This window comes from Hemiscyllium ocellatum, chromosome 23, assembly GCF_020745735.1.
Source record: "Hemiscyllium ocellatum isolate sHemOce1 chromosome 23, sHemOce1.pat.X.cur, whole genome shotgun sequence".
NCBI classification, from domain to species: Eukaryota; Metazoa; Chordata; class Chondrichthyes; order Orectolobiformes; family Hemiscylliidae; genus Hemiscyllium; species Hemiscyllium ocellatum.
Genome location: NC_083423.1, coordinates 17,841,894 through 17,856,427, shown reverse-complemented (window position 1 = coordinate 17,856,427; position 14,534 = coordinate 17,841,894). Strand labels below are relative to the sequence as shown.

The following is a 14,534-nucleotide window of genomic DNA, read 5'->3' as shown; positions in this document are numbered from 1 at the left end:
AGCTGCACTTTGTAAGAAAGGAGTTGCATGGGATGTAGGTATTGCTGGCCGGCCAGCATTTGCAGCCCGCCCCTTGTTTCCCTTGAGAAAGTAGTGGTGAGCCACAGTAAATTGCTGCATTAACCCTTAACACCCCGAGAGAGGTAATTCCAGGATTTTGACCCAGTGACAGTAAAGGAATGGCAATATATTTCCAAGTCAGGATGATGAGTGGCTTGGAGGGAAATTGCAAGTGGTGGTGTTCCTATGTATCTGTTACTTGTCCTTCTAGATGGAAGTGGTCATGGGTTTGGAAGGTGCTGTCTAAGGATCTTCGGTGAATTTCTGTTATGCCTTGTAGATAGTATACTGATGGGAGATCTAATAGAAACTTACAAGATAATGTATGGCTTCGAAAGGGAGGATGCTGGGAACTTGTTTCCATTAGGCAGGGAGAGTGTGGGTAAGTGGAGTTGAAATGCCCATCAGCCATGATTGAATGGCGGAGTGGACTCGATGGGGCGAATGACCTTACTTCCACTCCTATGTCTTTGGGTCTTATGGTCTTATGATGTGACTGAGTGTGAGTGGAGGGAGTGAATGTTAGTGGATGTGGTGTTAATTGAGCGGGCTGTTTCGCCCTTGACGGTATCAAGCTTCTTGGGTGTTGTTGGAACTGCATCCATCCAGGCAAGTGGGAGTATTCCATCTCACTCCTAATTTGTGTCTTTAGACAGGCTTTGGAGAGTCAAGTGGTCAGTTAGTCACCATAGTATTCCTAGCCTCTGACCTGCTTGAAGCTACTGTGTTTATGTAAAGCTTCCTACTGAGTCTCTGGTCAATGGTAACTTCCAGGATATTGATAGTGGGGAATTCAATGATGGTAACACCATTGAATGTCAAGGTTAGATTGTCCCTTTTTGGAGATGGTCATTTCCTGGTATTTGTATGGTGCGAGTGTTAGTTGCATTTGTCAGCACCACCTGGATATTGTCCAGATTGTGATGTATTTGAACATGGACTGCTTTAGTATCTGAGGAGTTGGAAATGGTGATGAACATCGTGCAAATCATTGGTGAACATTCCAACTTCTGACCTTATGATAGTCATTGTGCAATTTAGCTGCTTCATCAATCTCAGAACTTCCCAAAATATTGCAACACCAATTAAATATCTTTGAACCACCACAGCTAAGCTATGTGCATCAAAGGCCAAATAACCTAATTTGATTTAGAGATTAAAATTTACCAGGACACCAGGAGAACTTGCCGACTCAGGCGACAGACTGTGTGGAGTTTGCACATTCTCCCCATGTCTGCGTGGGTTTCCTCCGGGTGCTCCGGTTTCCTCCCACAGTCCAAAGATGTGCGGGTCAGGTGAATTGGCGATGCTAAATTGTCTGTAGTGTTAGGTAAGGGGTAAATGTAAGGGTATGGGTGGGTTGCGCTTTGGCGGGTCGGTGTGGACTTGTTGGGCCGAAGGGCCTGTTTCCACACTGTAAGTAATCTAATCTAATCTAACTTCCCTACTCTTCATTGAGTACAGACTTTCCATAGCCACCTTGGAAGTCAGGAATCTGAATGATACGGCCTCAAATAGTATCGCACTCACTCAGTACTGCGACAGATATTGGTTTGGACCATTCTCATGTTTTGAGACTGGAGCTGGAAGAGTATTTCATTAGTTCTGATGTGCTTTGTGGTTTTCTGAGAGTGCGAGAGTTGTTACAGAAGGATGAGTTAACTTTATTTTTAACCATTGGAGAGGGATTATCTGTGTTCGGGGAAGAGTTTTTAATAATTTGTGAAGGACTTGCCAAGTTTAATTCATAGTGGGAAAGATTCACCAGTAGTTTGGCAGAAGGTTGTTTAGTGAGAGTTAGCTCTTACCATCCTGTGTTTCTTTATACTCCCTTTTACAATTACCACCCAATAAAATGAGGTAGGCACAGTATCACATTCCTCTGTACTCAGGACAGTGTTGTATTTATTTGTCTTTTTTTGCAATAAGAAAATTTTCAACACTGATTGGAAGGATTGAATTCCAGATATCAGCCATAATTGTCCCTTTCTGATTTTTATTTTTTTTTATTTGTGGGGTTTTGTTACTCATTCATTTACTAACACTGCGTCAGAAATGCAAGTAAGACAGAGGCTGGAGGTGGTTTCAAATTACAATGTTTGACAGAGTGAATGATCATCGAAATCTATCCATAATCTCAGCTCTGTCCCATCCTGGGTTCTTTGGTGCCACCATTTGATATAAAGATCATGAGTTGTCACTAACATAACTCATGATTGTCTTAATCGCCAACCAAGTCTCCTCAGCGGTTGGGAGAATCTGACTGGATGGTAGCAAGAAACCATAGCGACCTGTGTCACGGAGTTCAAAGGCAAAGGAATACTTGATGCCCTGGTCATATGTCCAGTCAATGCTGCCTCCACTAGCCTGGTCTGAAATCGAAACAGAGATAGTGAGAGAAACAATTCAGTCTCGGTGTGTTTTATAATCTGTTTATGCATCTCATCTCAAAGAAAGTTGAATTTGCAATTATGTAGCATCATTCACAATCTCAGGAGATCCCAAGACATTTTATAGCCAACTAAGTGATTTTTTTGAAGGTAGTGACTGTTATAAAGTAGGAAAGGCAGCAGGTAATTTCAATTCTGCCACAAACAGCAATGATAAACAACCAGATATTTTGTTTTGAAGACAAACATACTGGCAATCACAGTGGATCAGGCAGCATTGGTAGAGAGAGAGCAAGCTAACATTTCATGTCCAGATAACTCTTCATCAGTAACTTGCGCTCTCTCTCTCTCTCTCTCTCTCTTTATATGGTTGCTTTCAGAACCACTGTGATCTCCAGCATTTTTTGTTTTCAATACTGATTCCAGCATCTGCAGTATTTTGCTCCTACAGATATTTTGTTCTGTTGTTGTTGATTCAGGAATAGCTATTGTCCAGGACAAAAAGGCTCCTTGTCTTTCAAAATACTGCTATGAAATCCTTTATGCCAGGTGAAGGGATTTGCTGGGCCTCAGCTGAAAGTTGGTACCTGCAACATTCCCTCAGCCCTGCACTGGTGTGTTAGTCTAAACTATGTGCTTAGTCCCCTGGGACTTGGACCCTTAACATTTTAGTTCAGGGTCAAATACAGCCAAGGCTGACCCTAAAGAAAAGGCTGCATGTGACTGTTATGGAGTACTGTTATTGTACTTACATATTGCTTCGCAGATAGACCCGAACTTATAACGTGTTCCATACAGTGAGGTTAAAGAGCTGACAGCAGACTTAGCAAGTGCATCCTGCAGGGAGAAAATAGAGTCAGCAGATTCAGCTGGTCACATTACCCACATCCCTTAATCTGCTCTGGAACACCAACCATAGAAAATGGGAATGGAGTTAGAAAACGTCAATCAACCCATGTGACATGGGACCCACTCAACCATTCATCTCCTCCCATGATTTGTCCACCATTTATTGGGATGTATTTTCATTATTGATCACTCATAAACTACTGTGTGTCGCAGGCAAGATCAGAATTTATTTCCCATCCAAATTGAGTGGTTCTTTGGGCCATTTCATAATGTCATCCACATTGCTGTGGGCCTGGAGACACTGAGTACATTTCCTGAGGAATATAAGTGAACCAGATGGGTTTGTTCTTGATTGGGTAATTTTGTAGTCAGTCCTGAAGAAGGGTCACACCCGAAATGTTGACTTCTCCACCTCCTGATGCTGCCTGGCTTGCTGTGTTCTTCCAGCCTCCTGCTTGTCTACCTTGGATTTCAGTATCTGCAGTTTTTTTTTGTCGCTAACTATTGCTAATACTTGCTTTTTAATTTTACTCCAGATTTATTTATTTGACTTGAAGTTCCCCACTGGCAATGAAGAGATTTGAACTCAAGCCTCTAGATTATTAGACAAATAACATAGCTATATGATATCATACTCGGCCATTACTCAGCCACGTGCAGCCCACTGTATCATGAGATCTACCTCACCATTTAGTAAAGGCAAGTCACCATAGTTCCAGAAGACAATAGGGCTGACCTGAGGGTCACCTGGGAGGTTAAGCAGGAGAGTCCTTCATGGTAACCTCAAGCAGTGCGGGAATTGAACCCATACTGTTGGCATCAAATGCAAACCAGTGCCCAGTCAACTGAGCCAGCTAAGCCCCAGCTATTTCATAACTTGCCTAAGATTATGTATAAACCGTTCCTGTTACTAAATTGTAAAAGATTAAATTGCAAAAGAGAAATTAATGAATTACATTTATATAGCACCTTTCATGATCATAAGGAATCCCAAAGCACTTTACAGCAGATTAATTATTCTTTGAAATGCAGTCATTATTGGAGAGAACACAGCAGCCAATTTGCATACAGCAAATCCCCAACCGCCCAAAGAGCAATGTGGATCTGGGATCAAATTTGGCATTTGGGTCAATGCTGAAAATGTGTTGCTGGAAAAGCGCAGCAGGTCAGGCAGCATCCAAGGAACGGGAGAATCGACATTTCGGGCAAAAGCCCTTACTCAGCCCGAAACGTCGATTCTCCTGTTCCTTGGATGCTGCCTGACCTGCTGTGCTTTTCCAGCAACACATTTTCAGCTCTGATCTCCAGCATCTGCAGTCCTCACTTGCTCCTCCCATTTGGGTCAATGGCCTCACATCAGATCTCTGAAATGTTAACTTTGCTTTTGTCTCCGTAGATGGGGCCTGACCTGTTGAGTCTTTCCAACATTTTATTCTTTTATACCAAAAGAATTTCTTACTCTCCTTCAAAAAGCACCACAGAATGTTCCAAGGCCTCAACATCTCATTTGAAAAGCAACACTCCTACCAGCACTCTAGTGAGTAGCAACCTGGACCAGGTGAAACAAAAGACTAGGTGTTTGAGAAACTAGACAGCTCTGGTAGCATGTGTAGAGAGAAAACATTTCAAGCCCATTGACCCTTCATCGAAAAGAGAATGGAAACAAAGGTTTAAATTACCAGCTCCTGGTAATCAGCAGGGGGCACACACTTGTAGCCAAAGGGGTACATGATGAGCTGGGAGTAACTGTGAATACTGATGAAGCTCTTGATGTTTCTGTGACTCTGCACAAAATTCACAATAGCTGCAACCTCAAGTTCAGAGTTAGGGTAGGGTCCATGGTACGTCTCCAGGCATGATTTGTTACTGGTTCCTGGACCTGTCAAGTGAACAGCAACCATCATTAATCTTTATATGAACAGCTTCCTTTGTATTGCTCTCATCTGCACCTCTGCCACTAGTTTTCAGACATTGGTACCTGCCACTATCTTGCCACCATGATACTGATCTGTTATTGAGCCACAGAGGTGTAAGTAACTAAGGCTGATCTTTTCAGCCCCTGAGATCTGCGATCTTCCAGCCATGGTACTGCTGTGGAATTTTGAAACCCACGTGACCTTCCTCCAGTTAACCTGATCTCAGCCTCTGTACTTTCAGGAACAGGAGGCTTCACCCAAACTCTGATTCCTGGGGCCTTATCCCTTGAACGTTACATCTCTCTCAGTCCGTCCTTTCTCCAGCCAATGCATAATCATTATGTGTGGCTGTCAGGTGAGGGCAAGATCAGACTGAACAGTGACACCTCTGGTGGTCAAATAGCTCTCTGGCACTCACGATCTGATAACCTCAGACCCAGCCTTGAGTGGAATATTACCATATTACAAATTTTTCTCAGAGGTTTTTTTTTTCTTTAAGCATATCTTCAAGATAGCATACTGCTTATCAAATGGGGAGACATGTCATGGAATCCCTACAGTGTGGAAGCAAGCCATTCAGTCCATCAAATGCACACCAACCCTCCAGAGATGGACCCCTTACCTTATCTCTCTAACCCTACATTTCCTACGGACATCTCTGGACTCTATGGGCAATTTACCATGGCCAAACCACCTAATCTGCACATCTTTGGACCATGGAAGGAAACTGGAATACCCAAGCAAACTCCACACAGACAGCGCTCTGAGGGTGGCGTTATAAAGCTGGGGCTGAGCCCCTTTTTGAGAATTAAAACTGAAGCACTCAAAGAGGGGCACCTTGCCCCATAATTTGTAAAAGGAGTATGAAAAATGGTATAACCTGCTTTTCAGCAACTTCCGGTGGTTAAATAAAATAAATCCTTGACATTCACTTTAAAATCAACAAGTGACAATTTACTTATCTAACTCTAACAATGAACAAATTAACTAAACTATTAACAAAATGAATAAATCTCTTCTGACTGCTAAGTATTCCCAAATAATACCAGATTCTAATGGTATGCTGTTCCAATAAATATAGTTCCCACTCATATATAAAAAAAATTAGGTCTCTCGAAAGTACAGGTAGGTTACATGCCTTCCAGAATGTTCTGTGCCTTCTCCATCTATTCTTCTGTCAGGAATATGAACTAGTTGTGCGTTGGTCCTGTTGTTACTTAGATGCTGCTTTCTTGAAGACAGAGAGGAGGCTGTGAGTGCCAGCTATTCTGTCTTGAGTGCTGAGGGCCGTTAGCTCTGGTGGATGGCATCTGCCCATTCTTTTATACCCGTGATGACATATCAATACTTCTTACAAAGGTCCTATTATGTCAAAACCATTTGACTTAAATTTGATAGGTTCTTGGTATCTAATTACCTGATTCAAATTGTTTGGCCAACTTCAAAAGCCTGTTGTCTTATTAAAATTGTTGCTTGGCCTGCTAACTGTACAGCTTTTCAATACAAATGTTTCAATTCGAATGTTCTCTGTGTTATTGCAAACTTTCAAGCTGCTGCTCACAGACATCCATTTTAAATCTCTAATCACAGAGAAAGCATTTGATCTTTTAAAGGGAACATGCGATCCTTTGCCCCCAGCACTTTACAAACACCAAATTCTAACTTTCTGCCTCCCAGTTTACAAGTACTCTACCCAACTTTGCAAAAGTGGAATCAAACCCAAGTCCCTGACGCTTTGAGGCAGCAGTGCTAACCAGTGAGCCACAGTGCCATCTAGAGATGTTGGAGAAAGAGATTTATGGAGCTAATGGAGGAAGAAAGCGTATATCACATACCTCCAAACCCAGCATCAAAGTTCCTGTTGGCATCAACCCCAAAACATTTTCTTCCAGGGCCTGTGGATCTGGTCTTACGCCACAATCTGTTCTGGAGAAAGGTCATGTTGTCAGAATGCTAGCGTTTTTTTCAGATTTGGCTATTCCAATGGCTTCTTGGCTCATCACGGACATTCTACTCTTTGTAATCTTGTGATGATCCAAACTTCTGCTGCCATTGTCTCAATTCATATTAAATCCAATTCACCCACGCTCGCTGTCCTAGTGTCTTGATTTTCACATTGTCATCCTTGATTTCAACTCCATCCAATTATGTTCCTAACTCTTTAAATTTCTCCAACCCTCCCAACTCTCTAGATATCTGTCCTGCTTTGCTTCTGGCCACTTAAGCATCCCTGATTTTAGTTACTGCTGATTGGTGGCTGCAACTTCAGCAACTCAGGCAACAAACTCTGAAATTGCCTCCCTAAACCTCTCCCCTAAGTCTTCCCTCCTGTCAAATACTCCTTAAATCCCATGTCTTTGATCAAGATTTAGGTCATCTGACCAATAAGTCCTGAAGCACTGGTGTCATATATTGTTTAATAACGCTCCTATGAAACACTTTGGGATTGAGGATGCAATATAAATATCAGTTGTTGTAGTGTCCTCATGAGATCAGAGCATTACAATGTTCTTGTAAGATCTGGAGAAAAAGGAGGAACTTGCATTTTAAAGCACCCTTCAATTCCTCAGGATGTCTCAAAGCATTTTACAACCAATTTAGTACTTTTTAAAACGTGGTTTTGACGTGAGGGAGACACAGCAGTCAATTCACCCACAGCAAGTTCCCACAACTGTAGTGTGATATGTGACCAGATCACCTGTATTTGTGGAGCATTCAGTTTGTGTACATCACTGACAACATAACATGTTACTTAGCCATGAGCAGGCCATCTCTTAAAGGGCTGCTTACTTACAGGGCTAAAAGGAAGGTGAATATTCACACAGCCTAATCCAAGAGGTTAGAGATATCACTGAGTGGCTCAGTCAAGCAGGAAAAATCTGAGGAACTAACCATGGTGTGGGTGTAAGCATAACCATCTGGATTCACCACAATCTCCATATAGATGTCCATTTTCCTTAGCAAGGATGTGATAAAGGGCTCCTGGCCATAGTCACCACTGATCTGTCAGTGAAAGAGAGACTTTGTCATGTAACAGATAATGTTTGATATCTACTGTTTTCCTCAGGGTCGCCTGGGACTAGGTTAAATTTCAATAAGTGTCAGTAGCTCCATTTTATCCAAATATCTAACATGGTGTGTTGACTTTCTTTTATTCATTCATGGGATGAGGGAGTTGCTGGCTAGGTCAGTATTTATTGCCCCTCCCTAATTGCCCAGAGGACAGTTAAGAGTCAACCATATTGTTGTGGGCCTGGAGTCACATGTAGGCCAGACCAAGTCAGGATGGCAGATTTCCTTCCCCAAAGGAAATTAGGGTATTCTTGGTCATCATTAGAGTCTTAATTCCAGATTATCTACCATGGTTGGATTTGAACCCATGTCCTAGAATACCACCTGGCTCTCTGGATTTACAGTGTAGCAATATTACCCCCAGGCCATCTTCTTCCCTGTGTGTAAAACTCTAAGGCTGCAGGAACACCTCCCACCCTGACGAAACCCACTGCCATCCAGCACAAGGATGCTGCCTTTTGAGTGATTCTGGATTAGTGGTGCTGGAAAAGCACAGCAGTTCAGACAGCATCCGAGGAACAGTAAAATCGACATTTCGGGCAAAAGCCCTTCATCAGGAATATTGTCCAAAACATCGATTTTACTGCTCCTCGGATGCTGCCTGAACTGCTGTGCTTTTCCAGCACCACTAATCCAGAATCTGGTTTCCAACATCTGCAGTCATTGTTTTTACCTAGTGTTCGAGTGATGCAAGGAGAGTAAGAGCACATGTAGAAGGGAGAAGCATATAAAGTGTGCGAAACTGATAATAAAGAGAGGTAAAGGTAATGGAAAGAAAGAGCAGAGAAATTGAAGTTTGATCGGGGCGGATAATTTGGAGTTGGAAAATGAGAGAGAACAAGACAAAGCTGATAAGTGAAACAGAGAGTAAAGCGAAAGAGAATGAAACAGAATAAGATACAAAGAGGTAAAATAGTGAGAGAATAAAACTAAGAGAAAGATGTGAGATGGAAAATCATTAATAATGGGAAATAGTGAGAGATGGAACAAGAAGCAGAAAAAGAGTAGGGAATCAACTACCTTGTCATCAGGATCAGTCAGTCGCAGAGTCATGAAGTCACAGCGTTTTTACAGCATGGAAAGAGGCCCTTTGGCCCATTGTGTCTGTGCAGGTCATCAATTATCTATCGAGGCTAGTCCTGTCTTTTCAGCACTTGGCCTGTATCCTTATATGCTATGGCTTTTCAAGTGCTCATTTAAATGTCACACAAGTTTCAGAATCCATTTGCTAGGGTCCTAAGACCAAATCCTGACACCTCCCCCCCACCCCACTCTCTCAAACAATCTCCCAGACTCAGGGTCTTGACGCCAACTCTGACGTTCATCCCTTTCTGAATCCTCCCCCCTACCATCATTCACATTCAAGGTCAGCTAATTGAGCACAAAGCGGTGATGGATCCTAGAACATTCCTAGTCTGTGTGACTCAGATTTATTCCATCCCTATCCAGTGTAAGTCTATCAGTTTACCTTCTTCGCCATCCAGATTGCACTGGCGGGTGAGACCCACTCACGGGCATGGATCCCACTGTCAATCCATATCGCTGGGCGTCCAGTCCCACCAGTGCTGAACTGTCAAAATGAATGGGAGATGGTTACACAGAGAATGCAACCCCGTCTCTTAGGAATTGGGAGGTCTGTAGCATCATCTGGGGGGAAGCAGAGAGGAAGCTGAGAGCACTACCTGTTTTCCCACTCATTCACTCAAATGCACCAAAAGGGACAACTTCTGTACAGGCACATGATCCTCCCTGGTCAAATTTCCCCAGCAATGAGAAAACATTGTTCCCAAGGAAACACATCCTTTAATCATGGTGGATTTACCAGCAGATTCTCAATGTGCCACACACAATATTGGTGAAGGGTTAACAAATGATAGTTTAACTGGATGGAGAGATAAAATCACCAGGAATTTATCCAGGAGTTGGCAGTCTTACAGCCCTTATCTGACTTGTTCAAAATGTTTTTGTCTGCTGACATCATACATTGAGGATCAAGGAACTGGGATTAAATTGTGCCAGAGGGAGAAGTCCCTTCTTCTCTCTGTGAGAACTGTTCAAACTCAGACATTCAGGCCTTTGAGATGCTGCTGGTTAACCCGGATTGTGGGACATTGACCCAGAGTTTGGCCTGAAGTGATGGTCACAATTCACCCCAATGCTTTGAAGCAGCGAGAGGACAATGTGCAATTGGCCCTCAGTCATTGCCATACCTTTAACACGTAGAGTGGGCGACCTTCGAATGAAGTCCCAATTTGCTGCTTCTGTACCAGTCCTGGATATTCATTAGCAAGACTGTCCATCCAACTATAGATCTGGGTTAAAAATTACAGGTCAATAAAAATAATGCAGACTAATGTGTAGAAGAACAGGAGAAGAGAGCTTGTATAATCGGACAAGTGTTCAATAAAAACTCCAGGCATGATTTTTTTTTAATCAAACCTGACCTGGGATGTTAATGACATACCTTTAGAGTAAATGGGACTGGAACCTAGACTTCCTAGCTCAGAGGTAGAGACACTACCACTGTGCCATAAGACCCTCCAAGTCATGGTTATAATCACTACCCAATGTAACTAGTTCTGAACATTCTCATTAACCAATCTAAGTAGTTCCAATCTGCCAGATATTTCCCAATCAATCTGTTCAGAGATGTTATTACACACTGCTGGAGCCAGGTGGAATGTGAACTTAGCCCTCTTGGCTCAGAGGTAGGGACACTACCAGATGTCACGAAAGCCCTTATTTCAGATCTGTCATACCAATTAAGATAAATGGCTGAGGTGATGATTAGGTGGGTTGTATGGTATTTTGCTGGAAGTAATGCTGTGAAAGGTCAGTAGACAGAGGTGACGGAGAGACAGTTCTTTCCTTCTCATTATTCCTGACCTATCTGATGCTCTTACCAACAGTTTCTGCAAAGCAGATATACGGGCTTATTCACTGAGAGGGACAGAACCCAGCTGATGCCAGGATGATAACTACTAATTATAGTTTTACTGACCATCCCCGACTCCTCTGTGACTGTGCTGTCAGAGCACAGCACACAAATATAATGTAACTTCTTCCCATTACAGCCCCTGAGTGCATACCTCATCCAGAGTGTGGTATTTGCCATAGTTGAAGGAGTGGGTGGAGCGTTCCATCGTGGTCATCTGCTCCAGTTCAGCTTTCTCATTGTCAATCATCACCTGAAGGTAAGATGCAGCTTTATACAAAACCTTTAACACTCAGCACATAAGAACTTGGAGCAGGAGTAGGCAATTCAGCCCTCGAACCTGATCCACCGTTCCACAGGGTGATTTCATTTCAGTCTCAATCCCACTCCCGATACAAGTTACTAATTACAAATCTGTTTCCCTCCTCCTTAAATTTATTCAATGTTCCAGTATCCATCACTCTCAGGGGTAGTGAATTCCACAGATCCATGACCCTTGAGAGAAATAATTTCCCCAGACCTCTGTTTTAAATCTAGAACAAGAGAAAACATTCTCTCTATGTCTACTTTAACAATCCCCATTAGTATCCTCCATACCACAATTAGGTCTCTTCTCATTCTTCTAAATTCTAATAAACATTATAGGCCGAAACCCTCAAAACAATTCCTGAAGAAGGGCTTATGCCCGAAACGTCAATTCTCCTGCTCCTTGGATGCTGCCTGACCTGCTAAGCTTTTCCAGCAACACATTTTTCAGCTCTGATCTCCAGCAACTGCAGTCCTCACTTTCCCTCCGAAACCCTCAAATACACACTACTACAAACTCACACAGCCTGATATGCCCCCTCAGTCAAACACATCACACACACACACACACACACACACACACACACACACACACACACACACACACACACACACACACTAATTCCAAATACACGCACATGCACTGCCCCACTTACATCACCCACAAAAACTCTATGTTCACACACAAGTGCATGCAGTCACACCAACAGAATGTTGCATACACTTACATATATTCTGAAACACACATAGCTCTCCAAACATTGGTCTCACACACAACCATTTGCACAGACAAGTCCAGCAGGACCATCAGAAAAAAATAATGTATCGAAAATTTGGCTAAATTTCTCTAGGCTAAAATATAATTCCTTAACCTGGTTTAGTTTTGCTTTAGTGACATACCTGCAGGTCTTCAATCATCACTGAGTACTGAATACCATTGTATTCCAGAAACACTTTGAAGGACTGAAGACTGTTCTCTGGAACATGGACATCTATAAAGAGGTCAGACTTGACAGGACGATGCCAGATATCAAGCTGGAGTTGTAGAGGGAGAGGATAACAATTATATAGAATATTTATTTGTAGTACATGACAGAATTTCCTTGAAACAACCAGTTAACAAATGCTGTGTCTGGGGTTGTCGTTAAAAACAGGATTTTGATAAAATGATGTATGCTTTGACACAATGCCACTAGTCCTGTGTATGATACGTTGGCTAGGTCCTTGTCATTCACTAATAGAATCTCATCACCCTGTTCAAAATGTGGCTAAAAACTGAGACTTTTTGCTCTCAGCATCAGGAATCTTCTCAATAATGTTCTCACACCATTTTTCTCAAAGTTCTTGCCGATGCTTACATTGTTCAAAGGCTGAGAAAATTCAGTCTGATGTCATACTTCTCTTGATAATGCATCTGTGAAACCTTCAGTTGTTCCTTCACTTTAAAGGAACTATATAAATATAAATTATTGTTGTTATAATGGAAAGTCATGGGGTAAGAGCCTTATTTTTATTTCCAGCCCGAAGTTTACAACCTATTAGAATTTCCCTATGTTTTGGCAGCTCATAACTAGTTACAGAACCGATCTGCCTGGTTTGAAAGGCAGTTAAAAGAAAAGATTACCACTGAAATATCACACTGATGGTGCCAACTGTAGACCAGTGCACTATCAACTGTCTATTGATGGTGTTCATTTGTGTTTGTAGTTTGCTCTGGAGAGATTCAGTTTTGGTCTTAACTCACCTGAAGATGCTCCTGATCCTCCAAGGACATCACAAGGCTCACCTGTTTTTCATCTCTGGGTGTAATTCGGAGGACCTGATCCCTGTAAACAGAGCACGTGGTCAGTATCAGATTCAGCAACCACAGTTCTTTTCATTTTATTTTGGTCAGTATCAGTGTTTCCTTAATGGGCATTGTGTTAATTACTATGAACTTGCATAGCATAACCTCAAAATGTCACAAAGCAAATTACAAACCATTTTGCCTTGTTGAACCTCACGTGTGAGGAATAGGAGTACAGATATTCACAAATTCATGTCATAGACAGTCCCTTGAAGAGAGAGAGAAGTGATTTTCACCATGTCAATTTGGGCAATTTTTGGGTTTCATACCATAAGGTGTATAGTCAATCTAGGAATAGCTCCAGATCAAGCTTTCATTTACTATGTATTAGTGAGACTTCTGTTAGTTTATTCACTAACAGTGCTGCCCTTTTAATATTAGCAACAATATCTACAGGTAACACAATTGGAATTGAACAGAACACTTGACTGCTATAAGTATCATTACCATTAGAACCAATTCTGCAACCACTTTTGTATTAACCGGGAGTACGTTAACCCATTTCAGACTGTGATTAGCCATCAAAATACTCCATGCAAACAATCCATATGCGAATCTCACTTATTTAGGTAAGGGAGGAATCACAAGCAAATCAAATCTTTGCCCACACGCAGATCTATTGGGGGTCCCCGGACCCTTCTCAACCCAATCCCAAGCTTGAGGACACATAAATAACCAGTTGCATGCCTCTCCGCTCACAATCTGCAAACTCAATAAAGGGTGAGGCTCAATCTTTCTGTGTAATCGATCAAATTAACTTGAGGAATCTGGTCACAAGGCAGTAACTCACCCTTCAAACCTGCTCTGAGCGCAAATGGCCACCAGCAGAGCTGAGAAAATCAAAAGTGTTCTCATGGTGAAGCCTTGTGGAAAGCTAAAACATGCTGGGACCTATTTAAAGAGTGAGAGGTGCCAAGTGGATGACTTGGACCAAAGATTGATGACCACGATTAATCTGTAGAATAGTGGAATATTTCCCACGCAAATTGCAACTGTTTATATCAAAACCTTGTTTGTTTTTCCAGAAAACTCCTGATGGTTGTGGATAAAAACACATACTTCTTCATAACTTGGCAATGTACAAATAAATTGAAGAATGAAAAAGCTGCATATTGGTGATTTCCAAAATCAACCAAATCATTCCACACCATGTTCTTTCT

At 42.1% G+C, this 14,534-nt stretch overlaps 1 protein-coding gene across 1 annotated transcript; it reads right to left on the bottom strand.

Annotated features, from left to right (window-relative positions):
* Positions 1 to 2,247: 2,247 nt before the first annotated feature.
* Positions 2,248 to 14,229, bottom strand: LOC132826860 (carboxypeptidase A1-like). Its single transcript, XM_060843118.1, has 11 exons — positions 14,165 to 14,229; positions 13,273 to 13,354; positions 12,429 to 12,563; positions 11,377 to 11,475; positions 10,498 to 10,599; positions 9,756 to 9,857; positions 8,108 to 8,218; positions 7,051 to 7,141; positions 4,979 to 5,178; positions 3,203 to 3,287; positions 2,248 to 2,432 (listed from the first exon to the last, which is right to left on the bottom strand). Exons 1-11 carry the CDS (start codon positions 14,227 to 14,229, stop codon positions 2,248 to 2,250), a joined length of 1,257 nt encoding a protein of 418 aa, XP_060699101.1.
* Between the last annotated feature and the right edge of the window lie 305 nt (positions 14,230 to 14,534).

Bases quoted from the DNA above. Each gene is read 5' to 3' on its own strand.
- LOC132826860 (XM_060843118.1), bottom strand. From the start codon at position 14,229: ATGAGAACACTTTTGATTTTCTCAGCTCTGCTGGTGGCCATTTGCGCT. The intron at 8,219-9,755 runs GTAAACTGATAG...TTTCACTGACAG, and splicing joins CAATCTGGATGGCGAAGAAG to ATCAGTGGTGACTATGGCCA. The intron at 3,288-4,978 runs GTAATTTAAACC...TTCTCCCTGCAG, and splicing joins CTGCTGATTACCAGGAGCTG to GATGCACTTGCTAAGTCTGC.